This window comes from Hippoglossus hippoglossus, chromosome 12 (genome assembly GCF_009819705.1).
Source record: "Hippoglossus hippoglossus isolate fHipHip1 chromosome 12, fHipHip1.pri, whole genome shotgun sequence".
Lineage (NCBI taxonomy): Eukaryota > Metazoa > Chordata > Actinopteri > Pleuronectiformes > Pleuronectidae > Hippoglossus > Hippoglossus hippoglossus.
Window position 1 is genome coordinate 7,610,761 of NC_047162.1, and position 27,248 is coordinate 7,638,008.

Below are 27,248 nucleotides of genomic sequence, written 5' to 3' on the forward strand. Positions count from 1 at the left end.
TCTATTATTCCACCTGCTCACCTGTTCCTCATCTCCAGTCACCTGACCTTTACACCTGTGCCTCTTTCTTTAATTTGTATTTCTTTGGCTGGTTTATTGGCAGGTGGCAACCAGCATGAAGGTGCGTTACCGCCATCTGTCTTCCTTCAATGTCATAAGTCTTCCTTTTACAATCACACATTTCAGCTTCATCTGTCCCTCATCACACAAGCTCCAATTTCTTTTTCACAAGTTCTTTATCAGATTTTCTGCTTTAAATAGTTCCTCCATGTTTTTCTATGTTCCTGCTAACAGTGAGTAATATTCCTGTTTCCTCTGACAAGCAGGCAGACCATGTGACAAGCAGGCAGACCATGTGACAAGCAGGCAGACGGTGTTCCTGTCTGCCTGCTTGTCACATGGTGACATGCTAAAATGTCTGCTGTGAGAAAGTCCTATCTGTGATCCCACTGCAAAACCTTGTTGCGTGGATGTTCTGAATGTGATGGTTAAAAGAAAACTGCAGCATTTTGCCTTTTATTTTAGAGGAGCCGTGCCTCGGTTTACTGTTTCACATGACTCTGCTGTCATCCCTTGGTCGGGTAATCTGATGTTGAAAGATCAATATGACCAAACTCTGCCCTCCCCCTTGATGTCTGTCTTATCAGGTAGCAGCAATAACACTAATGGGATGGTTTGGCTCATAGCCAGGTGCAGATGTGTACAACTGTGAACTAGAAAAGGCCAGAGGAGTACAGAGCATATTTGCATAGAGGTTTTTCTAGAAAACACAGACTTGCCAAAGACAGAATTCACACAAGAATTTAAAAAAGAAACGATGTGAAGAAAATGTATTCAATATAATTTTACACACTGACGGTTCTCACATTTAAATGGGCTTGAAAATCTACAGTATGAATGGAGATGGAGGGAAAACCCTCGATCGTGGTGATTACCACAAATTCGAACTTTTAGAACAATGTATTAACATGTTGTATTTTATTTACTTAATGCTTAGTAAGTACAAAAACAAGTTGTGGTTTTATGGATTATACAAACAAGTGAGGTTTTGAGGTAGATTTGCCTTTATATGCCTTTGTGCTTAAAAATTGGAGCACAGATATAATAGTGGTATCAATCCTCTCATCTTACTTTTGAAAAGAAAGCTAATAAACGTGTTTCCTAAAATATGAACCTATTCCCTTCGCTGATATCTAATAAAGAAAACAAATCATGCATGTATATATCAGCTTTTTCAGGAATTGTAATAGACATTTTTTTTGTTTAATCAGAAACAGAAGAAGAGTTGTTGTAACTGAGAGTTTGTGTGTGTGTGTGTGTGTGTGTGTGTGTGTGTGTGTGTGTGTGTGTGTGTCTGTCTGTCTGTCTGTCTGTCTGTCTGTCTGTCTGTCTCCGTCTATGTACGTGTGACTGCAGGTCAAAGCGAGACGTCCCCGGCCCGTAAAGCGATCCTGACACCATGAATAATGGAGCGTGCCGTGGCAGAGAGGATAAGTTCTCTGTGCAAGGCTCCTTTTTCACAGGGCTTTCTCCCATGGGTCACGTGCATGCTGAGGTGACAGTAATTTTTCATGAGTAGTGTGTGTTGGTTGTATGGCCATATACTGCCCAGGTTGGAGACGTCCATGCAGCCATCCGTCCCTTTGCGTGTCCTGAGTTGGTATACCTACCACCGCTAACACCCGGGCTGCTCTGAACCCCACGATCCCAGAGCCGCCCCACAGCCAAGGGTCAAATGAATTGTCTTACAACATTAGAAACTCAAGGCAGCACTTACGAAACTAATAGCCAGGGAAGTGGATGAATTAAAGATGCCGTCGAAACAGAAACAATCCACAGCTTCAGAAGAAACTGAAGAAGTCGATGACGAAGTGGAGGAAACAGAGCCAAAGTTAAAGGAGAGGAGCAAAGGAGTGACCCGTGGGAACTCCACAAAAGGAGAGAAGAGTCGGAAGAAACACAAGAGCTCAGAGAGCTCTGAGACTCAGGAGGTCTCAGAGAAAGAGCAGAGAAAAGAGGGTGAACGAGTAAAGGAGAAAAAGAGGAAAAAGAAAGCAAATGATGACTCTGAGGCTGGTGCTGTGATTGAAAATGAAGCTGAAGAGGATGAGCAGAACAATAATGACCCCACAAGCAATTCCAAAAAGGAGAAATCAGAGAAGCTCAAAGAGGAAGTGACTGAGGGGGTCAAGGAGGAAAAGAAGAAAAAGAAAAAGAAACCCTCTGCTGAAAATCCGCAGGGAGAGGAGGAGATGGGCTCCAAGGATAAAAAGTCCAAAGACGGCAAGAAGAAAAAGAAATCTCACAACAATGAGGACGAGGAGCCCTTGATTGAGGAGCAGGAAGAAGAGGAGGACTCAAAGAAGAAGAAAAAGAAGAAGGCAAAGAAAGGATCTGCTGACAGCGATGAAGATAAAAAGAAAAAGGGAAAAAAGTCCAAAAATAAACAGCTGGACTATGCAGTGATCTACCAGAACGAGCTGCTGAACTACCACACGGACTCATCTGATGGATACGAGGATGAGTACTACAAAAAGAAAGGTCAGTATTTGGCACTACAGCACCAACAGAGAAACCTCCAATGCTGCTCTTTAGGTGAGTCTAAGATGTAAGAACCTGCTGGAGTGAATCAACTGGTCAAACACTGACCACAGATTTCCTCTTGTTCCCCTCAGCTCTGAACAGGGCACACAAGGGAATCCCTCTGTGATTGCTCTTGGGTGAATGCTCAGTTATGTTCCACATGAATGGTATTAAATAGAGGCTCAGGGGCAGACAGGTGCTGGGTGCCATCCCAGTCGCAGGGACTGGGAGCGACACCGGGGCCAGAGGCAGGGCTGGCAGCCAAAAGAGTTTTCTTTAAGCCGATGAAAGGTTGGCGAATAGGAGGCACAAGATTGCTTTGTGCTTTTGTTTAGTAGGGGAAACGGAAACAAGCCTTTTTTAAGTGATTCAAATGTAAATACAATACATGTTTCTCTAGATTATTTCATATTTTGTTCTTAAATATTCTTAGATGCTCAGATACAATAATCTGAAGAAGCATGTTGCCTTTGTGATGGCTGGTAAAATCTAAATAATTTTTCTGTAATGATAAGTCTCGGATAAGAAGGACAGGTCAGCTCAACAATGCAATAAGAGCAATGCAACTCTGATCAACTCTGATCAACTCTGAGTTAGACTATCATTCAGTGAATGAATTAATCTGAGTAAATTAATCATGATCTCACACCAATGGCTTATTAATACCTTCTATTGACCTGTTTCTTTTTGCCGTTATTACGCCCAATAATAAGCCAAGTAGGTCTTTTAATAAATTAATTTCGATTTATCTGTGATACTATTCCTACCCAGGTAAATAATATTCAAAAAAATATTTCATAATGTCTGAAACTTTTTTCAATAACTTTAAGTTCACACTGTATTCAAGTTATATAATAACAAAAGATGTTGCATAATCAAGAGAGAAAGGAGTTACATATATACAGTAAGGCAGCCGGACTATAGAATTACCACTGTATAGGCAACAGTATTGAGTCACAGGTAATAGCCACACTCTGACTAATCCCCTGATGAAGATTTAATGTTGATACTGTTACTCAAACAAAGGCAGATGCTCAGGTGTGTCAAATTCCAATAATCTAAAGAGTCATTATTATCATTAGATTCATATCAACATAATCAAAAAACTTGCAAGAGGAAGGAGATGCATGTTTGGAAATATCCTCACATAAAACATATTTGTTTTATGTGAGGAAATTGCACATAAAGACAAAAAATGTCTGGACTTAAAAGCACTTTGTCTCTTTTTTCCCATCAAGTTGACAAAGAGTGATGAAAAGGTGATACTGTATGCCAATGCACTTTCTGGATGAATAAAAGCCTCCATAGATTAAAGCTAGTAGAGTGTTCTTGTTTAGCCGTCATTAGCCCTGACTCTGACACTCCACAGAGTTTATCATGGCTCAGTTGTACCAGGCCACGGTCTGTCTGATTTTATCAGGTGTATCTCTTTCTCCTTAATCTGCTTTTAATAGCCCCGCTCACTGTTAATTAGGTATCAGCGTCTCTTTCTTATCGAGTTTGGTCAAATGGCTCTTCAGGGCTTTCCTCCTCTCCTGGATATTTTAAGGTTATCTGCTTGTCTTCTTTCTCTGTGCTTAGCCTTCCTGAGCATTTGACTTTACCTGACTTTGTTCTCTACTCTCTGTTCTTTGATGGGTTTTGGCCGAATCTACAATTATTCTAACAATTATTCTCTTCAGTCCACCATGTTTTATTTTAACATTCACCCAAAACAATGGATACCCGACATAGAACCACCTTTACCAGGCCTTACAAACGGTCTACTACCATACATACTGCACAAAACATATAATTATTTTCCATTAGGTCTGTCAGTAGAATCTTTTTCAATACCTTTAAGGCCACACTATATTCATGTTACATAATAACAAAAGATGTTGCATAATCAAGAGAGAGAGAGGAGTTCATATACACAGTAAGGCAGCCGGACTATAGAATTACCACTGTATACTGTTACTCAAACAAGGGCAGATGCTCAGGTGTGTCAAATTCCAATAATCTAAAGAGTCATTATTATCATTAGATTCATGGAAACAAAATCAAAAACAAGACTTGTGCAAGGGGAAGGAGATGCATGTTTGGAAGAGAGCAAATATGAACAAGCATATGGGACCTGAGGGACCTGAGAGTAAAGCCCCTGTGCTTCCAAATAATGCCATTGTAAACTGTTTTCAGTAGGTGCCAACTTTCTTAAGATCCATTCAATAGTAGTTAAGATGTTTGACCCTTAACCAAAAACCATCATGGCTAAAATGCCAAACAGCCAGTGCCCTCTCTTAGATATAAACACCTTCAAACTGAGGCAGCTGTTTTACAAAGTGCTGAGTTGTCTTCCTTTTTACCTTCTCATCAACTCGGTGGCTCGGTCGGACGAAGAGACACATTTGTGAAATGTGAGAGAGGCTTGGCTGATGTATCACACCAGACATGGATTCGCTGCAGATTCGCCGCATTGAATTCCCTGGCAACCGTGTATGGAAAGAAACATAATGCTCCCTAATGTTTAAAGATTATTGGACACTGTGTGATGTGACTTTGGGTTTGTGACTTTTGTTTTTTAGTTTTTACTCTTCAAATGATTCTCTGTTGGACATCACAGAATTGATTCGTTACATCCCCTGTCGTTTATTCACAAACTGGACAACACCGCAAAATGTTTAATTCTCCCTCATCTTTTCTAATCTCCATCTCCTCTTTTTCAGTGTATGAGGTGGTCACTGTCACTGGTGATGTAAAAGGAGCGGGGACTGACGCTAATGTGTTTGTTACCCTTTTTGGAGACTTTGGCGTCACGCCCAAGGTTCACCTGGCAAGCAAGTGAGTTATTTAAAGGGGTTTATGTTGATGTCCCATAATTATAGTTTACTTTGGTACATTCTGTAAATTGCCTTTAAGATTCTAAACCAGGTCTCAGTGAGTCACTCTGCTCTGATTTATTTGCACGTACTCTGGCTTAATGTGTAAGACTGTTAACCTTGAGTCAGAGGGAGTTCATAACTGATATAAAAAATAAGTTTAGCTAGTTTGTAACATTTCAATGTCCACTGTTAACTTTTAACCTTTTCTATTCTTCTCTGATCCTTCAGCACAGAAAAGAGGTATTTGTGAATCAGTCTGCTAAAGGATGATTATGATTCTGTCCTTGTGTTGAGTTGTATTGTGCATGTAACACTGTATGAGGGAGCATTCCTGTTTAACATTGACCTGATGTCTGTGAAGCCGATGAATCGAGGCGAAATCACCTTTTCCACCAGGAAACTATGAACACTCTGATCTCAGAGAAGCAGAGCGTGTTTACAACAACAAGTTTTGTTGTGATGCAGGAATCTCTCCTCTATACAGTCATATAAAATGTCGGACACAGAATATCTGGAGTAAGGAGGAACTACGTGACATGGCCGGTCTTCTTTTTCATTTGAAATGCAAATGAAAGAAGACCACGATGTCATTTCTGTGGATGATCAAATGACTCTCAGGGGGCCTTATCAGCATCAGGCTCTTTATCTCTGCACACATTGATTGACAGATAGGGTTACCTGTGCAGCGTATAGGATATACCAACTTATTGTGAGCCGCTCTGGCCCGTGTCACACAGACCTTGTGGTGGTCTCATTCATCTGTTTCAGACAGCACCAACATGCCATGCATTCAGTATCTCCATGCTGTGTAACTGCTGTGTTGCTCAGCTGATGAAATACCATACATGGATGTTGATGGAGTCACTTTGGTCATATTATAAACATATTGTATACTAAGGAGTTTCGCCTTACTCCGATATATATATTAGGCCCTGCCTGTATTGTGTAATGATTGATTAAAACTTTATAACATGATACAGGTTAGGGAGGGTTGCTATGATTGAACGATCAAGGCAGATTAAACTTGTAACTCTTTGGAAATTCACTGTGATTATTACTCATATGAATTGCATGAATTCCAAAGTTTGCATTGGGTTTGTTTTTGTCATAACCAGTGTCTCCCCATCATTCTCACACAGGTGTGACAGAACAAGGTCATGTATTCATGTGTGCTGTACAGCATTTCATTCTTGGCAGTTGTTTGATAGTATACGACACCGTGCACCTTAATTATTCGAGCCTTGGCATTGTGCACGGGCTGAATATTGCAGGGAGAGGAAAGCAGATGGAGGTGTGGGTCAGACAAAGTGAGGCTTTCTTTGTTAATGAAAAAGAAGGTGTCTGATTCACTGCGGTTGGCAGCGGGGGTGTGCTGGGTGTATCGGCCCAGTTTCGTCTCTGCGAGGGGTAAAAAAGTACATGTGGAAAAGGAGGAGGGATCGATGAAGTGGCCGAGCCTGAAGAGGTCTCAGATTATACCACTGCCATGAGACCACCAGCGTATACCTTAAGCTGGATCAGTCAGGAGATGTCATTTACCTTTCTATTCACTTGTCTGGCGGGACTGTATCTCTTTACCCACTTTCTTCCAATTAAATAGAGTCTCTCTCTCTCTCTCATACACACACACTCACTCACTCACACACATACAAACACACACAGACTTTCTCTCAGACAACTCATTGTGTTGCCCAAGTTCTGACATTTTCATCGTTTCTTCATTCTACAGAAGCAGAACTGCATTTGAAAAGAACAAGACTGACGTTTTCCGCGTCAAAACACACAACGTGGGGCCACTGAAGAAGCTGAGGTAAATTCCACCGTGCTGAAAGTGACCTGACATATATAAACCAACATGTGTTATACAATGGTGTTTGGCGTCGCAGATATATAATCTTCTTCTAAGTCGACAGAATGCACAGCTACAGTTGACTGGCACATCACAGTTGAGGCTTCACAGTTAGGATAACAGCGGCTTACAGAGCAGATCCCACAGGGACATTTCTCACTTATTTTCCAGCTCTGCCATCGGCCATCAAAGGATTTCATCCAGCTTTAGAGGGTTAAGCCCCATCTGTTGTTGGGAGTCAATAAAGTCTTACTCCAGAGGAGGCTGAGTTACTATGGCTCAAGTCATTTTTACCCTTGAAAGTGCAACTTTTTGCATGTTATACAATTTTTAACAGAACAGTCACAACATTAGCCACATTTTTCATCATGGATACTTATTTGTTGACATGCATACTAAACAGGTGTACTTGACCTTTTTGACTTTATAAATAGTAGGATATAACATGAAAACAACAAAGTCCATTTTTCCAGAGCTTTCAACTACTTTTTTAAGCTTCAGTTCGAAGAACGGGAATTTCTACTATGCATGAAATTATAGCATGTATTGATCTTGCATATCAGATTAACCTACATTACAACAGATCAACTCCATCTACTAATAAGGACTATGCTGAAAGCTCTGGAAATAGCTAGTAAGTGGACCTGTTCTTAGTTTTCTAAAACATTATTTTTCCAAGGTCAAAAATGACCTTTTCTGCTTGTTGTAAACATTGTCATGAGCTGTGATTTCATTTTATACAACTACTCAAATTCTATTCAACTTGATTTGAATAGCAGACACTGTTATATATACCTGGGCTTTGCCTTCCCCAAATGCAGTCCAGATTAATAACCTAGAAATGTATTGGACAGGACAGACGTTTCCACTTTTTTAAAAACTGTAGTGGATGATTCTTAAACAACTCCACCAGAAGTTCTTGAGTTTGTTGGAGCCTTTAGAAATGTACACATAATCAGGCGCATAATCTTGAATTGGGTTTATTATTTTTCGTGACATTATACTCATTCAGGCCTTATGATATTTGTGATATGTCTGAAACAGTCTCTGTTTATTTATGACTGCAGAAATACACTTAACACACTAAAAAACAAAGGCACTGGTGAATCTGATGTGACGTCTTCATACCTGTACAGTGAATTCATATCACACCATGACTGTTAATTGTTTCTCTAGGATCGAGCACGACAACACAGGGATGAACGCCAGCTGGTTCTTGGACAGGGTGGTGGTGACCGACATGAACCGGCCCCATCTGCGCTTCTATTTCGCCTGCAATAACTGGCTGAGTCGGGAGGAGGCCGACAACCTGTATGTCAGGGACCTGCTGGGCAGCCTCAACCCGATGGACGTTCCAAAATGTAGGTCACTCTGAGCCAAAATACACAAAGGCTCAGGGAGGTCAAAACTAAATAACAATTGATGGAAATTACAAATACCTCAAGAGAAACTACTTGGTCTGAAAATATCACCAGAAAGACTGCAATATATACTATTGAATAGTGAGTTGAAAATAAAAGAGTAAAAAAGAAAGATATTTAAAAAAGTGTCCACTAGAAATGAAATGACGCTTGACAGTATCAGTCCAATGTGCCTCACCAGTTATATAGTTAAAGTCGCCTGGTGGGCTTACACATCTTCCTACTGTTTCAGGTTGTAATTGAATTCCATCAGAGTGCAGCCCATGTGTCATCTGTTGCAATGTGATCTAACATGCAGTCAGTCAAGCAGAGCGTCAGGAAGCCGAGACTCAGATAAACACAGGAGACAGTGTGAGGGAGTGGTCGGAGCAATATGGACACAGACACACACATGCAAGCACACATGCAGACGCACACAATGTTATGAATATTTAACCAAGAGATCATCTCAGTGCGGATTAGCAAAGAACCTGCCTAATGACACAAAAACGTCTAATTATACTTATTAATTTTACATAATGCTATTAATGCTGAACTTATATTATATATTATATTTATTATTTTCTAAAAGAACCTGATCATCAGCATTTTCTACACTATTAGCATTTCAGTCAGTCATAATCATTGATTATATAAATCACTGTTTTCTGTGTTGTATTCCATCTGCAGTGAATAAATACATAGTGAGTGTGTTCACTCCTGATATGAAGGGAAGTGGAACGGATGCTGATGTCTTCCTGAATATTTTTGGAGAGATCGGTGACACAGGTAGACCTTCACATTATTTTTTCATCGATTAATTATTACCACATACTGAAAATATGCTTATCACATTATCCCTTAACCACAAGGTGATATCTTGAATTTGCTTATCATGTCTGATATAGGGACATAGATTAAATAAAAAAATATATTAACAGAGAAAAGCAGTCAGTCCTCACATTTGAGAGGCTGAAAACAAATGTTATGTTTGGCGATATCATGCCTTGAACAATCACATAAATAAACATCCTCATTGGGATTCCTAAACTTTGTTTATTTTGAAAGGAGAGAGACGACTGGACAGTGACAAAGACAACTTTGAACGGGGCTCAGAGGACAAGTTCACGATAGAGGCTCCAAACCTGGGAAGGCTGAGGAAAATCACCATCGGGCACAACAACAGAGGTTCTTCGGCTGGATGGTTTCTAGATAAGGCATGAACAACCTGCACAGGCATACATAATCTTTGTGTACACGTGCGATACATGGAAAACATGATAGCGCTTAATGCCTCTGCAGGTGGTAATCGATGACATGGGGAATAAAGAAGTGTATGAGTTCCCTGTTAATCGCTGGTTCGCCTTAGATGAAGGTGATGGCAAAATACAGAGAGATGTGTTGGTTGGATCAATGCAACCAATGGGTGAGAACAACACAAATCATTTTTCAGTTTATCTAATATACTGATGTAGACAATAGCCATATATCATTTATAAATGAGAGAAAAGTGTGAGTTTTTGTGCATATTTTCTTGCATCGTATAGGAATCGTGTATAATGTACAAGTGATGACTGGAAATGTGAGGGGTGCAGGCACCAACTCTAAGATCCACATGGTTATGCACGGCTCCAAAGGCTCAAAGAACAGCGGTAAAATGTTCCTGGAGGGCGGAGCCTTCGAGCGCGGCCTCATCGACATTTTCAACGTGGAGATTTGTGAACTTATCAGCCCGCTCAGCAGGGTCACCATTGGGCACGACAACGGGGCTGTTGGCGCCGGGTGGTACTGTGAAAAGGTACCTCACATATCTCATCGGTTACACATTTGCAAAGTGCTTTACACTCACCAAGTATCCGTTTTCCCTCCAGGTTGTTATATACTGTCCTTTCACGGGTATTGAGCAGACATTTGCGTGCGGAAAGTGGTTGGACGAGGACGAGGGGGACGGACTGATTGAGAGGGAGCTGTATGAGATGGTCTCTCTCAGGCAGAAGAAACAGAAGAGTAGGTCTCCTCATTCTACTCTCAGATCTCTACTCAGAAAAGAAAACGTAAATCACACATTTTTCTATTTTCAGAACAGCAATTAAAGTTACATTTTCCCGATTCATGTTTGGTATTGAAAATGAACGTGTTCCGATTAGGAGTATTTAGAATTTAATAAAAATCAGACAGCCCTAATTTAATGTCAAATTGAATCTTCCCCAGAGTTCCCGTGGTCCCTTTGGATTTGGACCTCAGATGTGAAGGGGGCAGGGACAGATGCTCAGGTGTTTCTGCAGATCTATGGAGAGAAGGGAAAGTCCGATGAGATCAAACTGGAAAACAACTCGGACAGTTTTGAGCAGGGCCAGCTTGATAAGTTCATAGTAAGCCCTGGCTCCATCTGCTGAGCACATCGCAGTTTTTTTCCCAACTGTGAGGCTTTCCACTGACATGTTTTATTTCATGTGTCTCCTGTTGTTACACTGTCTTTTAAAATGTCTGTAGGTCGAAATGCCAGACACAGGACGGCTGCTGAAATTGCGCATCTGGCACGAAAAGAGACATCCATTTTCTGGCTGGCATTTAGCGAAGGTGAGACCCATTACTCTGTGGGCTTGAGCTGTCAGTGTAAGCTGTTAAAACTGTTGTACAGTGTCACTTCTAAGCACTGAGTCAGACACTGGATTAGAGGTTATTTCCCCCCTGAAATGAGACTTATGTGCAAATCAGGGTGTAATGGAAGGGGCTTCCAGACAAGTGCAGTCCATTAAAAACATTTTTCAGATAAAGACTTACTACAGTATGATAATACTTGACGCTGGTATTTTTATTCAGGTCACTTTGCTTAAGACCCTGACGATGGAGAAATACTCTTTTGAGTGCGGCCGCTGGTTGGACGTCAATGAAGACGACAATGAGATCGTGAGAGAGCTTTCAGCCACAGGAGCTCTCATCAACGAGCCTCTGCCCTGTGAGAGACGCACACTTACAAATGTTCCCAGATCATCCTGAATACTCACAACCTCCATGTTACCAGTCTGTAGTGTGATGTGTATGAGATTGCACTGAACGTACAGTAGGTGCTTAATATGATGTGATTGCTCTCTTGTTTACCTCCAGTGATTAAATACCGCGTCACCATCTGCACTGGCAATGTCAGCGGCAGCGGCACAGATGCCAGCGTCTTCCTCAATGTTATCGGTGACCTGGGGGACACAGGGGAGCGGCTCATGATTATGAGTAAAAACAATGTCAACAAATTTGAAAAGGGAAACGTGAGTGTATTATTTATTAAAAGATGAACACAGAAGATGCATGGATATAATTTGCATTTTGAATCTGTTTTCTCCCTGACTCCCCTCAGCATGACGAGTTCCTCATTGAGTCTGTGATCTTGGGTCAAGTGCACAGGGTGCGTGTGGGGCATGACGGCCGCGGAGGAGGCTGTGGTTGGTTCCTTGATAAAGTCATGGTCAGGGAGGAGGGCCAACCAGAGACTATGGCCATTGTATTCCCTTGTTTCAGGCAAGGCAACAATACTTTTCACATGACTTAAAGAAATATTTCAACATTTTGGGATTCTCAGCAGGAATGGGAGAATGGTTATTTTCCAAAATATCAAACATATTTAATATATATTCATACTGTTGTGGCTGTAACAGTAACTGTTTCATATGTATTACAATTACATATAATTTTTATGTTGAATTTCTCTCAATGTTTTAGTCAACCACCGATACACCAACCAAAATTGTCCAAACGGCTCTCAGAGCCTCTGAGAATTGGCCATGTTTACGTTTCCTAGTTCTCCAGTGGTGTGCGTTTAGGTTGTTAGGAAGCTGATGGACGGGTTTGACCTTACAAATGGACACTAAATGCATGTGGCTGGACAGCTCTCTCCTTTAGTAACTGGAGCCAGACCACAAGGCTGAGGTGCAGTGTTACTTCTGGAAAGAGACTCTTCCTGTTTGTTTGTCCTGTTTAAAGAGACAGAGTCTGAGTTTCAAAGGCGGGTTGTTCTCATCCTGTGTTTTACTTTTATATATATATATATATATATATATATGTTTGTCTAATTTCTTTGTGTGTCCCTTCAGGTGGTTGGACCGTAATGAGGATGATGGACAAATTGTCCGTGAGTTAGTTCCAGATGGAGATGGCCTGCGTCTCTTCAGTGAGTCTTAAAAGAGAGGTTAAGTAAAAAAAAAGGACAGCATTCGTTTAATGCTTTGATACATTTCATCCATGCCCCCAATTTCTCCTTCATCAGATGTCAGCTACCATATTGCAATCAAGACAGGAAGTGTGAATGGAGCCAGCTCCGACTCCAGGGTGTTTGTGAAGCTTTACGGGGAGAAGGGGGACACCAACAAGATGACACTGGCGGTTTCTGACAATGACCTCAGGAACTACTTTGAGACAGGGCGCACCGACATCTTCACCATTGAAACCTTTGACATTGGACAGGCAAGTTCTTCTGACACAAATGGATGTGATTCAGACATTTATTTTCTGTTTCCTAATTCTGTTGTTTTCTATTTGTTCATGTCCTCTCTACTTACAGATCAACCGTCTCCTGATCGGTCACACCAACGAGGGCCTGCGGGCCGGATGGTTTCTGGACAGCGTGCAGATCTCAGTGCAGGTTCACGGGAAGCAGTACATGTTCCCGAGCGACCGCTGGCTGTGCAAAGATGAGGCTGATGGGAAAGTGGAGGTTGAGATCTATCCCAGCGAGATCCTGGAGATTGAACAATGTAAATAACAGGGAACTTAAAACATAACATACAGTCAGAATTCATCATTTTAATCAGTAACAGTGATTATGAGTTGAAGTATATTGCTCTTCTCTACATAGTCTTTCTACTGGTCATAATATTTTACCCCCTCATTAACAGTGATCAACTATGAAGTAACAGTGGTCACAGGGGACGTGCGTGCAGGTGGCACCAATGCCAATGTTTTCTGTCAGATCTATGGAGATGAGGGAAAAACTGAAGTCCTCACTCTCAAGAGTCGCTCAAACAACTTTGAACGTAACACTACTGAAATCTTTAAGGTCTGTGTTGCACCTATGTGGCATCATGTCAATGTCCCATGGAGATTTAAGGTCCCGGTTTGATCACTGTTTCATCCCACCCAGATTGAGGCTCATGATGTTGGCAAGATCTACAAGATTCGCATCTACCACGATGGGAAGGGTATCGGCGATGGTTGGTTCCTGGAGACAGTGGACATAAAGCAGCTGACGATGGCCATGGTGCAGGTTGAGGTGAAGAAGGAGGAGCCCAAGAAAGACAAGAAGAAGGACAAGAAAAAGAAGAAGAAAGAAGAGGAGGAGGAGGTGGAGATAGTTGAGCAGCTGCAGGAAGTAGTGGAGACATTTTCCTTCCCTTGTGGCCGCTGGCTGGCCAGGGATGAGGAGGATGGAGAGATCGTGGTTGAGCTGCTGACAGAGGACAATGAAGACCTGGAGAGTAAGTACAGCATGAATGTGATGTGTTGACCCACCGGTAGCAGTTTACGGCAGATATATATTGTTTTAAATGTGATTCTTTTGTTGTTGCTTTGATTAATGTTTTTCCTCTCAGTGAACTCATATGACGTTCACGTGTTCACTGGGGCCATGTGGGGGGCGGGGACCGATTCCAACGTTTACATCAACATCTACGGAGAGACTGGTGACACAGGGGAGCGGCGGCTCAGGAAGTCCAACAACCTGAACAAATTCGAGAAAAACCAGGTACATTTTGTTTCTGTTGGTGCAGAATGTCTAAATCTGCGGTGAGGAGACAGTTTGCTTATCAGGACTGGTCAACCAATGAAAATCCTGTTTGAAATATGTATGTGACAATGTGCATGCACTGAATGCACTGTACCTGGTAGGCTTATTAGTCTAAATGAATAATAAATAAAAATCTAAAGTGAGTATTTACAGCATATTAAACAATTTTCACCCAATTATTAGACCAAACAACTTCTGTTATGTTCACTCAGAAAGCCTCAAGCATTAAACACAAAGTTATCATAAAATCCTAGCTGATCCAACAAATATTGATTAAACAATCAGGTTCTCACGCTCTCCTATCCTAAGACCTGTGACCCTTTGTCTTCGTTTTGTGCATGTGTGACCCAGGAGGACATTTTTGACATCACAGCGGTCGACCTTGGAGTCCTGAAGAAGCTGAGAATCCGACACGACAACAGCCAGGCCAGCGCCGGCTGGTTTTTGGATAGAGTGGAGATTGTAGACAACAAAGATGACACCACGTATGTCATGATGATTTTAAGAGAGCAGCACTGCACCATCACTTTACAGCGTCTTCATCATATAGCAGACATAACCTTTGCACATAAAATATCTTAGAGCTCCACTGTAAGGTGTAAAATGGTACAATACACTGTGTAGGTAGTAAAATATTCTGGTTAAAGAACAGCTTCTCCGATGAGATTTGCGATCAGTTTAAAGTTCTTTCAGTTTGGGTATTTTTGGACACAGGAACATTTAACAATCTTCAGTTGAGGCCCTGGTTGTGGTTTAATCACTATGTATTCTGGGCGCTTATAATAAATTAGAAATTGTGTTTTAGGTACTTTTTTCCTTGTAAGCGTTGGCTGGCTACCGATGAGGATGATGGACAGCTCGCCAGGGAGCTCGTTCCTGTGGACGAGGCCTTCATGAAGAAGGGCGATGATGATGAGGAAGACTCTGAAGCCACACTCGGTCTGGAACAGAAAGGTTAGAGCAACACGACCTCTGGACAAGGGGGGAAGCTTTTTTAATTGAAATGAATAAGGATGGTAATCTCCACAGTTGATCAATGATTGTTCAATGACTCATTCATTCTTATTTTCTCGTATGACAGCCATGTCAACCACATACACAATACGAATAAAAACTGGTGACAAGAAATACGCTGGAACAGACGCCAATGTCTTTATGATCCTATACGGCAACAAGGACGACACAGGTAATACTTTATACTATGGTAGTGAATTATATCTGTGTATTTAAATAACTAAAATACTTTGTGATTGGATAATCCACAGGGATAATAAACCTAAAGGCATCAAAGACCCATAAGAATAAGTTTGAACGGGGTATGATTGATGAGTTCACCGTGGAAGCCACGGACATCGGACAGCTGAAGAAGCTGCGTATAGGACACGACAACTGTGGTACAGTAGGACCGACTCCCTGCCTGTGCAGTGAAAAATTAACACATAATGATGAATATAGTAACTTGTGTCACTGTTTAAGGAGGAGGATCAGCAGGTTGGTTCCTTGACTGGGTGGAGATCGACGCCCCGTCTCTGGGACAGAAACTGCGCTTCCCCTGCGGCCGTTGGCTGGATAAAGGGGAGGATGATGGTGCCATTATCAGGGACCTCTTCCCCAATAATCTTCAGACAGAGCTTTACACACCTTGTAAATCACAGAAGTCTATATCACAATTTAAAATATAAAAAAAATTGTCATTTGATGCACATAATTGGTTATGATATAACTTTTTTTTATTTTGTAGTTGTTCCCTATGAGATCAAAACCTCCACGAGTGACGTGTTTGGAGCTGGCACAGATGCAGACGTCTTCATCGTCCTCTACGGGAGAGATGCAGTGTGCACACAGCAGAAGTGTCTGTGTGTCAACAAGAGGGAGAGGAGGATGTACTTTGAGAGAGGAGCTGAGGAAATGTTTATTGTAGAGGTATCATTACATATTTTCATGAACAAGTTGAATTGGTGCACTCCAAGGTCGTAAGTGCAGTTTTTAATATTTACTCTCGTAAATTCCACACTGAATAATTCAGTAATGTTTTCTTCTTTCTGTGTAGCTAGAAGACGTGGGGGACGTAATTGAGAAGATCCGTATCGGTCATGACAACCGTGGGGTTAACCCGGGCTGGCACCTGGACAGGGTGGAGATCAGACGTCTGCTCAGAAAGGGAAAGGTACTGTCCACTGAGGAGGGAGTACTCAGCTCTTTTACTTTACGGAAAAGAACAATACTGCAAAATAGAAATGCATAATTGCAAGTAATAGTTCTTTAAAATTTAAGTATGTGAACATTCAGAAATTTTGTCTCAGAGATGTCATACTATTATATAAAATGTGGTATTATATAATACTAATATGATAATACTTATATTATAGATATTATATTCACTGAGACATAAATGTGTAAACAGCATTTTGCATTTTTGTAGTAAATCAAGGTTTACTAATTTTAATAACTATATACTTTTGATAATGCACCATATTTTTAAAGATCTTATTAAATCTTAAACCTTAAAGCAACCAACGCTGTGAAATTAAATTTAGAGAAGAATACATCATATTTGCCTGTGAACTGTAGGAATAAATTAGCTCTAAATCCAAATGAAAAAAGTACAAGTACCTTAAAATTGCACCTATATATAAAAATGTATATAAAGATCAGTTCATCCCAAAAGCTCCAGGGCCTGATTGGTCTCAATACTTGCAACCTAACTCATATTTAACATTAAGTATTTGATGCGAATGACTTATATTTATCTTTGTCAGCATCTTCCTCTTTACATCCGTTGGTTACAGGCTCTACTTTTGGTCAGTAGGTGGAGATGTTCTCCTCACAGATAGATGAGGATAATCCGGCACTCTGACTCTCATATACTCACCCAGGGCTCAGATAAAAAAAACACGACACTGTTCACTGATTTCCCTCTAAGCCACAAACACACAAATGAAATTGGTAGTTGAGTTTTAAGCCTGTCCCTCTGTTTTGCTGTAGGGTTCAGAGACTGTCATCTTCCCATGTGAGCGCTGGCTCGCCAAGTCGGAGGATGATGGCGAGACGGTGAGAGAGCTGGTGCCCTCTGACATCATTACTGAGAAGCTTTCGCGAGACGGAAGCCTGAAAGTCACTGAAGTCGAGGTGGAGGAAGCTCTAGAGAGTATGTGAACAAGTTGGCACGCCAGAAAGCAATCATATTCAACTTGATTTATTAATAACAAATATACAATGATGTGTTTTCTGTTGTCCCGTCTCAACCTTTCTAGTTAGAAAAGCTAGAGACAAACTTCCCTTCAGGTTCTGTCTGTCCTGAAATGAGTTTCTTTCATGACAGTGGCATAAAACATCAATGGCAAACAACTTTCTTTCTGGTCTATTTTCAAAAGTCTCCTCAAACATTTCCCCTGTGTTCTTGTCTCTGCTCATTGTTTCCACTACAGCTCACACATACAAAGTGTCAGTGATGACAGGCGACGTGTACGGTGCCGGCACCGATGCCGACGTCTTCCTCACAATTTACGGGGACCTGGGCGACACCGGGGAGAGGAAGCTCAGCAAGTCTGAGACAAACAGCAACAAGTTTGAGCGAGGATGTGTAAGAAAGACCCACTATCTGTCTTTATTACTTTTAACGTCCAATGAAATGAAGATTAACAAGCTTGACACAATGAATCATTTTCAGTAAACATAAATACAAACAACTTAATGATGTGCACGCTATTCCACCGACTGTTTCCCCTCCGCAGGTGGATAAGTTTACTATTGAGGCAGTTGACCTTGGACAGGTTTTCAAGATAAAAATCCGCCACGACAACAGCATGATGAGCGCTGACTGGTACTTGGACCAGGTGGAGGTGGTTGACGTGGACACGGAGGAGGTCTTCCTCTTCCTGTGTGAGCGTTGGCTGTCTCGGAAGAGGGAGGACAGACGCATCAAGAGAGTCTTCTACGTCAAGGTGATATGAATGAAAGACTGTGTATGACTGCATGCAAAAGTTGCATTTATAAACACATATATATGTAGAAGTGGTAAAGACGATATTAAAACGTAATACTAGAATGCAGAATAAGAGGAGTAAGGTCATGTATATTACGTTTTATTACCTCAACCAAGGAAGTTAGGTTTTCGTCTGTGTTCGATTGTTAGTTAGCAGGATTACCCCAAAACTAGCAGATGGATTACCACGAAACTTAGTGGCAGGATATGGTGTGGGTCACGGAAAAACCTATTCAATTTTGGTGCAGATACACCTTAAACTTTAGCATTACAATCTACATTAAGCTTATTTTATAAGTTTATATCTATACATATTTACATATATATATATATATATATATATATATATATATATGTTTGTGTGTGTATATGTATATGTGTGTGTGTTTTTGAATTTGTCTGTATCACTGTGTGGGTTGTGTATCTTTTAGGGTTTTGAAGGAGTAAGAGAGAGCATCAACAGTAAGAAGAAGAACTCTGCTCTGACAGTGAAGAGTGTCGACAGTAACATGAACAAAAAGAACAAGAAGAAGAAGGAGGAGGAAGTTGAGCTCCCCAGTAAGAAAGATCAAGAATCTACAGCTCTGCATGTCTGCTTCATCTGCTCTGTGAAAATGCCTGTTATTAATACTTGGGCGCAGACATTTTTACATAATTCCTTGCTCTCGTGAATGTGCCTATTTCCTGTGCAGTCATACCGTACCACATCACCACCTCGACGGGACTGGAGCGGGATGCGAGCACCACCAGCAGGGCTTATGTGATCATTATCGGGGCCAATCACGTCCAGACAGAGAGGTTGTGGCTGGACCTGGCAGATGGGAGGAAGGGCTTTGAGGCCGGCTCTCTGGAGAACCTTGAGTCCCACGGTTTAGACGTGGGCGAGATCAAAAAGGTTGAGGTGAGGAGGGGGGGTTGCTATAAGAGATTCACTGAAGATCATGTGTCCACACACTCAAACACACACGAACACACAGCAAAATACACCCATGTCGCTCGAGGTGATTGTTTGTCTTCCTCCCCGCAGCTCGGCCACGATGGGGCCACTCCGGAGAGCTGCTGGCTGGTTGATGAGCTGGCTGTTGCCGTACCAACCAAAGGGGTCAAATATATTTTTGCTTGCAAGTGCTGGCTGGCCAAAGATAGGGGGGATGGGTTGACTGCTAGAGTATTCAACGTGTTGGATGCAGAGGCCATTTCCATCTCCCAGAAGGTATGTAAGCGTAAACTGAACACAGTTCATGTCTCTATTGAAACCTCTGGGACAATTTACATGAAACAAAATGATGTACTAACATTCAACGTCCATCCAAACTCTCACCCCTTTGAAACATGTTAAAACTTCCGGTTAGTACCTCTAAAATCTTGTGAATCAATCATTTTGAATTTGGTGGTATTATTCGAATGGGATTAAGATCGAATAGATGTACCTCATCTTTCTGACCGTTAAGGTTAAATAATTACTTTTATTACTTGCTATTATTTGGCTGTGACACCAGAACTGTATCTAAATATATTTTGTATTTTACTCAAAATGATGTTTCATAATATTATTGATATGGAAGGCGACTAATGTATTGAGGGTCGAGTTATCAATCATGGTTTTTTGAGATCTGTAGGAAAGAAGTCATGCTAATGAAGATGAACATTTCGATGTGGCTTATCTTTGTGTCTGATTTTGATAAATCTGTTAATGGAATTCTATAATATTTCAAATAAGACAGTCACCACATCACAATCTTATTGGTTTACACCTTTGGCTATTTATACATGATCCCTCCCCACATTGATGGATTACTAAATGGGCCTTATAACTACAAATACATTAAAAAAATAACAATGAAGAGACGTGTCATTGGTACAGTAAAAGTGCATTTTTCCATATATTGTCCACTATTATTTTATGTATGTTTGCTGCCATCAACCTTATAATTCCTTCAATATAAATTGTTTTTTATATGAATATTCATCCGCTGCAAAATAAATCTTTCTCTCTCTGGTGTTTCAAAGGTAATATTGCTTGTGATATGGATGTTTGATAAAAATAAAGTTTTTACATTTTCACATCAGATTATTTATGAGGTGACGGTGGTGACGGGGGACGTGCAAAACGCAGGGTCAGACACACAGATCTTCATGTGTGTGTTTGGGGCCAACGGTAGCACAGAGGAGATGCTGCTACAGAAGAACGAGGACAGGTGACCAAAACTGGACATCATCAGAAACAATATCAATGAAAAGACAATTTCATTTAATCAAGGATGATAAACTGTGTAATGTATGTGCTGTGCAACAGGTTTGAGCGTGGTCAGGACGACACTTTCAACATGGAGATCGAAGACATTGCCCCACTGAAGAAGATGAGGCTTCGTATCGACGGCTCCGGCAGTCGACCTGACTGGTTCGTGGACAAGGTCAGCTCACCTGAACCAACCTGCTACAGAGGCAGACAGACATATGTGTTCAGGAGATGTTTACGTGCCATAAAGTGTCAAGGATTACAGCAAAATCTAAGCAGATAAACTTAGCAGAATCATCCGATGATGTACTATACAGATGATACTTTTGGAATTGTCAATGTAATGAAGTACAGACGTTGCTGCTGATTTAAAGCTGATCTCTTCTATAAAACATAAAACCAGGAGCATAAAGGGCACAACAGTAACTTCCTCCAGATCACTGGTTGAAAGCAGTCGCAGGTTTTGTGTTCACGTCCTGATGCTGTAGGTCACAGGATCATTTAGTTATGTCACACCGACAAATACACATCTCTCCATGCCTGCAGGAGAACTGTCAATAATTCAACCACCCACAAAGACACAGACACACACACATACACTGCAGGGCCCAGTGTTCCTGGAGTGATCATATTGACTCATTCTTTTTTTTTACCATGCTGTTGTTGCTGGCATCACAGACACCCACACGTCTACAATATACACAAACAGACTTAGTAAAGAGCACTGTGCTTTCAGGAGAGGGAGAGATTTTGGAGTGAACTGATGTGTGATAGTGCAAATAACACAATTTTTTTTATGTGTAGTCCTGAAATATAATCAACTGTATTAATAGTTTCCCAAAAAGGTGTCCCCATGAGCTTCCTGTGGCATCACCTGCTCACCTCCAAATTCAGTCTGATGTCCCCGGTGAACCGCTCTGATGAAACAGAGCATATTCCCTATGCAAATGTCCTCTCTGGTAAAGGCAGGATGCCTGCAGAGCTGCAGAGGAGTCAGGAACAATACCTAGCCCTGTCTGTCCGTGCCTGGGACTCAGCGACGGCGAACATCTCCTTGACTTGACCCTGGGCAGAGCCATGTGTGTCCAGCATCACAAGCAGATGTGCTGTCTTTATGGATTTCTGGGTCTGTGTATTGAAATCGACACAACAGTGCACCAGGCGAACTGCCAGCATACTAATCTGCCCAGATAAATATGCAGTGCAGAGTAACAGTGCCTGAGCCCAGTCTATATTAATGAATGCTTCCCAGAATAAGTGGTAACACATCTTAAGAGAAACGAGGATTTGTGTGCATGTCAAAATGTGACACTAGCACTTTTTAATATACTCAGAGGAGATTGTGTTTTTTTGCCATACAAGTGATTTTGACCAGTTGTCACTTGGACTCAAAGAAGAACTGATAAGATTTCAGTGGTCAAAGGTCAAAGGTCACAGACCTCACATCGTTGTGAATGCAATATGTCTGGAATAGGGACGGAAACTGCACTGCAGAGGCAATAATTTAATCTTTGCAATACATTATAGTTACAAACTAATATTGTTAAACCTTTAAGTTTTAAAAAGTGACCTTTGGTGCCACACTTGTTATGAGACTTTAGTTTCACCAACATCAATGATATTTACAATAAGTGTAATATTATATTTACACAACTGACTCTGTTCATTCAGGTGATCATGCGTAACCTGACCACAGAGGAGGTGTCTGTCTTCACATATGAGGATTGGCTGTCCAGGACACATGGACCAAAGAGGACGATGATCTGCGAGATGGGCGCTATGGTGGACGAGGAGATGATGGTGGAGCTCACCACCTACATCATCCAGGTCAAGACCAGTGATATTGCAGGTAATATGTTGTTGGCGGCTGGTTTACAAACAGAGATGTCCCATTGAAAACACATTTTCACGTCTGTTCCAAACATACTGTGAGTGAACAAAAGTGCGGTAGGCAAGAAAACAAAAGATGCCAGCTCTACAAAAAATACAGACACAATCTATGCATCCTTCCATCGCTGGGTCAGCGTCAGGTACAGGGATGTGGAGAACAGGAGTTCTCTCTCATCAGTATCATCCTCCAGCTCTTCCTGGGGGATCCTCAATGACCTCAACAGCAACATGTCATCTGTGTTTAGTTTCCTGGCTGCACCTTTCCATCACCTGCTAGCTGTTTGTTTTTGAATCACTTTCAAAGGGATGTACCTGAGGGGATCCTGCAGGTGCTCATCTCTCCAATGTGAACTCTTTACCCATGTAACCACAAAGAAGGTCCACTCTGTAGAGAGTCTTTAATCATTATTATTATTATTATTAAATCATTATTTCACTCTCCACGTTAAGACGGTTATTACATATAGATTCTCATCCTCTCTTGACTTGTCCTTGTGCAGAGGGTTGTGTTTTCCATGAGGAGAGAAAGTGGAATCATTTCTGTTTGAGTCCAACGTGGTAAAGGAAGAAATCCTCTTCAGAGACCTTCCATGCAGCTTGGCTCCCTCTGTTCTTCCTACAGGATTTTCTCTGGCTCAGTCGAGCTGCTGATCAACACGATAGCAAGGCGAGAAGTCTGAGCCGACTTCAAAGGGGCCGCTCTCTGGAGGCTAAGATGTAGCTCTGCACCACTGCTCAGACTCTGTGAAGAATAATGAGCCAGGCTGACAGACACACATACACAACAGACATGCAGACAACATTACATAGGTGGGGCTGTGCAAACGGTAATGGCCTCCTTGGGGATCTTTAAGGAGTGATCTGTAAATGTAGGGTTGTAGTCAACCAAAGAAAATCTTAAGCGACTCAAATTGTATCTGCCCTTCTGTTGGTGGTGAGGAAAACAAATCTGACTGTTATGTCAGCCACAGGTACTCTCTATGTGTTAGTGTAATTAACCGCTATCAGGGGTATTCACTTAAAACAACGCCTACTTTTCTGTTTTTTCAGCACGCAGCAGTTTCGGTCTTTTCGCTGACTCACTTCTGACTGTCCATTCTCTCTTCTCTTGTCTGTTCACGGTGTGTTCGATTGGCTGAGCGGCATCTCATGAGATGATTTAAAATGCATGCAATTGGTTTTTAAAGGTACCTGGGCCACTAAACCAGTCAAAATTTGACAATCCTCATACAGGTCTAGGTCTGGATAGGATGGCATCTGGGTCTGGATCTGAGCTGCGGTCAACCTATCAGTGACCTCTGCTCTAAATCAAATGTAAACAAACATAAAACTAGTATCTACAGAATATTAAAAATGTTTAACCTAATTATTAAACCAAGCATAATTACATTCTATGTTCACAATCAAAGCCTCAAGCGATAAACACAAAGTTCATGGAGCATATTGCGTAGACAGGTTAGGTCACCTTCTTTAGATGATTTAGCATGTTGGTTGCTAAAATGACGTGCAAATGGTCTGTTTGGAAAGTTCACGCTTGACTTATTGGTCTGATTTAACACAGCTGCACCTATGATCTGAGAACTTGGTCGATAAAATAGCATTGTCCAGTTAAATGGGAAACTGCAGCCAGAGTAGTGTGAAGAGCCACTGAATGTCAAGTACGTAGGGTTGTTACAAGTTTGTAATTGTTTTTGTTATGGTGCACAGAAACCAGGACACAGAAAAGATGTTGCAAAATGAGTTGTAATGAAATAATTAAGCACAGAGGGATCCTACATGTGCTCTCTGAGTCAGTTCTCTCTACTCCTCATTTTTCTTTTCACATTGTGTGGTTGCTTGTTAGCTTATTAGTTTCCTTGGGGCTTATCAGCAATTCAACTCTGAGAAAGCTGAGATCTAAAGTAGTCAGTCATACAAAGAATAGAAGTATGTACTTACTGATGATTGTGCTAATGTGGATTTAGAAACTGTAATTATAGACAAGAATCTAAAGCACAGTTAAGCTCACCCTTCCAGTCACATTGTCAAAACAATAGGACAGAATGTCAGAGTTTATTTTTCTAAATGGACAACTCTCTTCTGTCTTTTCAGGAGCGGGCACTGATGCTAATGTGTGGGTCATCATTTTTGGAGAGAACGGAGACACGGGGACGCTGGCACTGAAAGAATGCAACAAGTCCAACAAGTTCGAGCGCAAACAGATGGACACGTTCCGCTTTTCAGAAATCCTCAGCATGGGAGAGCTCTCCAAAGTACGGGTGTGGCACGAAAACGCAGGTCAGCCACCTAAACATAAACAGTCACACTTTGTAAGATAAATCCCCCCCCCCCCCCAGTCCACAAATGTCTGAGGTAACATCTGTCTTGCTTTTGATGAAACCTGGACAATTAATGCTTATTGTAGCTGCTGTCCAACAATAACTACTCAGAACTACTCTGGGTTTTTTTGAAGCACGGAGGAGTGACACAGCTTTTTACTGATTGGCCCAAAAGATTCCTGCATTGCTCTTGGTTTATCAGTCTTAACGACATCTTGACTTAGTGTATCTCTTTTGTTTGCTGGTGTCACTTCGCCCAGGTCCTGCTCCAGGATGGCATTTGGAGTACATCGACGTGAAGGATGAGATCATGGACAAAACCTTTCGTTTCCCTTGTGACCGCTGGCTCGCCAAGAACGACGACGATGGACAGATAATGAGAGAACTGGCTTGTGCTAACAACGACTACTTAGACCTCAATGAGAAGACCAGTAAGGATAGTACCTGCAATTACACCTTATATTATATAGCTATTAAACTAATTTGTCAGAAATACAACAGAGAAGCAAATGGTGTATCAGTTGACGGAGCAGCCCAACAATCACAGTGTTGTAGTCAAGTAGTTGCACAAACATAAAGCAGCTCTGATTCAATATAAAGAGAGAGAGCTGTGAGCAAAGAGGCAAACATCAATGAGACAAAATTACACGCTGATTTCATGTAAATCAAATTGATTGCAACTTAAGTCTAAGTTAACTTTAGTCTAAATCCTCCTTCTTATTTTGTTAATGTAATATCTTAATATAACTATATATTCTGTGTGGAAATGATACCATGTCTGAAACAATTGACTTTAACTGTGTCCATGTTTTCTCTCAAGAATATGAAATTTGTGTCACGACTGGAGACACAGCTGAGGCTGAAACCAAAGAAAATGCCTGGATCATTCTCGAGGGGAGGAAGGGTCGATCCAAAGAGTTGGTAATGGAGAACTCGTCAAAGAAGAAGAGGTTCTTGCGGTAGGTTCTTGCTGCAAGATGAACTCAGTGAGCTGTAACTGTTGCATGAAATTACTCAAACCTGCACTTCTCTCTCTGCAATTCTCCCACCTATGCAAACCAACCAGCACCAAGTGCATGAGCCCATTTCAAAGCTGCAAACATTACACTGTCCTGCTGAAAATTCACTGTGACTCAAAACAAGTTAAAAGCCAATGTAAGACACCAGCTGCTCATTGACCCAACCTGCTCATGTCCCTCCCTTTTTAGGGGAAATGTCGACAGATTTGAGTTTTCGTCCAAGAACCTGGGGGATATCGCAGGAATCTGCCTGGGCCACTCACCCAAGGATGGAAAGAAAGTAAAGGGGGAATTTCACTGGCATGTGGTGGCTGTCGCCGTCACTGAAAGAGAACTGGGAAACAAGTAAGACATCTACGCATCCACTGTCTACATCTCTGCCAAAGTCATACATTTTACCTCCACCAGGGAGGTTATATTTTCACCCCTGTGTAAATAAGGCATATTAAGAGGACTAATGTCTTTCAAGTGTGTAAAGTTTAGAGCAGCTTGATTGAAGTTAGGACTGTTGGGCCTTGGTGCAGGTATGTGCTCTACTGAGTGCAATTCTAGTTATTACTTATAAAGTTTGGTGGTATCAGATAATATTCTATTTCTTTCTATCTCCTCACCTTCAGGTACATCTTCAATTGCAAAGCCGTCATCCCTCTCTCCGCAAAAAGGGATGATTTCTTGACCTTTGAGTGCTCAAAGACAATGGAGAGCTTCGCCAGTAAAGCTCGAAGCCTGGTCCCAGTCAAGTACGAGATCATCGTCATCACAGGTGACGAGAAAGGAGCAGGTACAGATGCCAACGTTTTCATCACTGTCTACGGCTCCAATGGAGATTCAGGCTGCCGGCAGCTGCGGCAGAAGTTTCGCAACCTTTTCGAACGAGGGCAGACGGACCGTTTCCTGTTGGAAATGTTGGACATGGGAGAGCTGCAGAAAGTGCGGGTGGAGCACGACAACTCTGGTTTGAGCCCCGGCTGGCTGCTGGACCGCGTGGAAGTCACCAACACGGCCAACGGTGTCACCACCATCTTCCTCTGTGGGAAGTGGCTGGACACGAAGAGGGCTGATGGGAAAATCACTAGGGTGATCTACCCGAAATATTAAAACAATTTATTATAAGCAAAAACTCCCACAGCAGAGAGAGCGACACTCATGTTTAAACGACCTAACGACTTAAGAGATTTTTCTCTGGAAAGTTTTATATCTCAGGAAGTGAGAAGGATTTTTACATCCACGCTTTTTTATGGTCAGATGTTTAATACATGGAAATATAGCCTTTGGTCAGAAAAGTGAATGTGCCATTCTTTAGAAATTCAGGGATGGTTTGCTCAGCTGCT

At 41.6% G+C, this 27,248-nt stretch overlaps 1 protein-coding gene across 1 annotated transcript; it reads left to right on the forward strand.

The window, feature by feature from the left end:
* Positions 1–2,027: 2,027 nt before the first annotated feature.
* On the forward strand, positions 2,028–27,248 carry LOC117771481 (lipoxygenase homology domain-containing protein 1-like). The gene is made up of 41 exons (XM_034601862.1): positions 2,028–2,541; positions 5,289–5,403; positions 7,174–7,254; positions 8,470–8,654; positions 9,384–9,482; positions 9,762–9,910; positions 9,996–10,119; positions 10,241–10,491; positions 10,565–10,700; positions 10,905–11,065; positions 11,187–11,273; positions 11,517–11,652; positions 11,802–11,956; positions 12,046–12,206; positions 12,779–12,855; positions 12,952–13,148; positions 13,246–13,438; positions 13,580–13,740; positions 13,825–14,158; positions 14,273–14,424; positions 14,818–14,951; positions 15,272–15,420; positions 15,548–15,652; positions 15,732–15,860; positions 15,943–16,110; positions 16,208–16,389; positions 16,517–16,633; positions 17,452–17,614; positions 17,895–18,049; positions 18,201–18,410; positions 18,883–19,009; positions 19,144–19,352; positions 19,479–19,664; positions 20,522–20,649; positions 20,748–20,865; positions 22,362–22,539; positions 24,672–24,857; positions 25,159–25,329; positions 25,719–25,857; positions 26,107–26,262; positions 26,535–27,248. Exons 1-41 carry the CDS (start codon positions 2,253–2,255, stop codon positions 27,013–27,015), a joined length of 6,834 nt encoding a protein of 2,277 aa, XP_034457753.1. The 5' UTR covers positions 2,028–2,252; the 3' UTR covers positions 27,016–27,248.

Coding starts and splice junctions, on each gene's coding strand:
- LOC117771481 (XM_034601862.1), top strand. CDS start 2,253: ATGGGCTCCAAGGATAAAAAGTCCAAAGACGGCAAGAAGAAAAAGAAA. Junction 15,421..15,547: donor ACTCGGTCTGGAACAGAAAG/GTTAGAGCAACA, acceptor CTCGTATGACAG/CCATGTCAACCACATACACA. Junction 25,858..26,106: donor AAGAAGAAGAGGTTCTTGCG/GTAGGTTCTTGC, acceptor CTCCCTTTTTAG/GGGAAATGTCGACAGATTTG.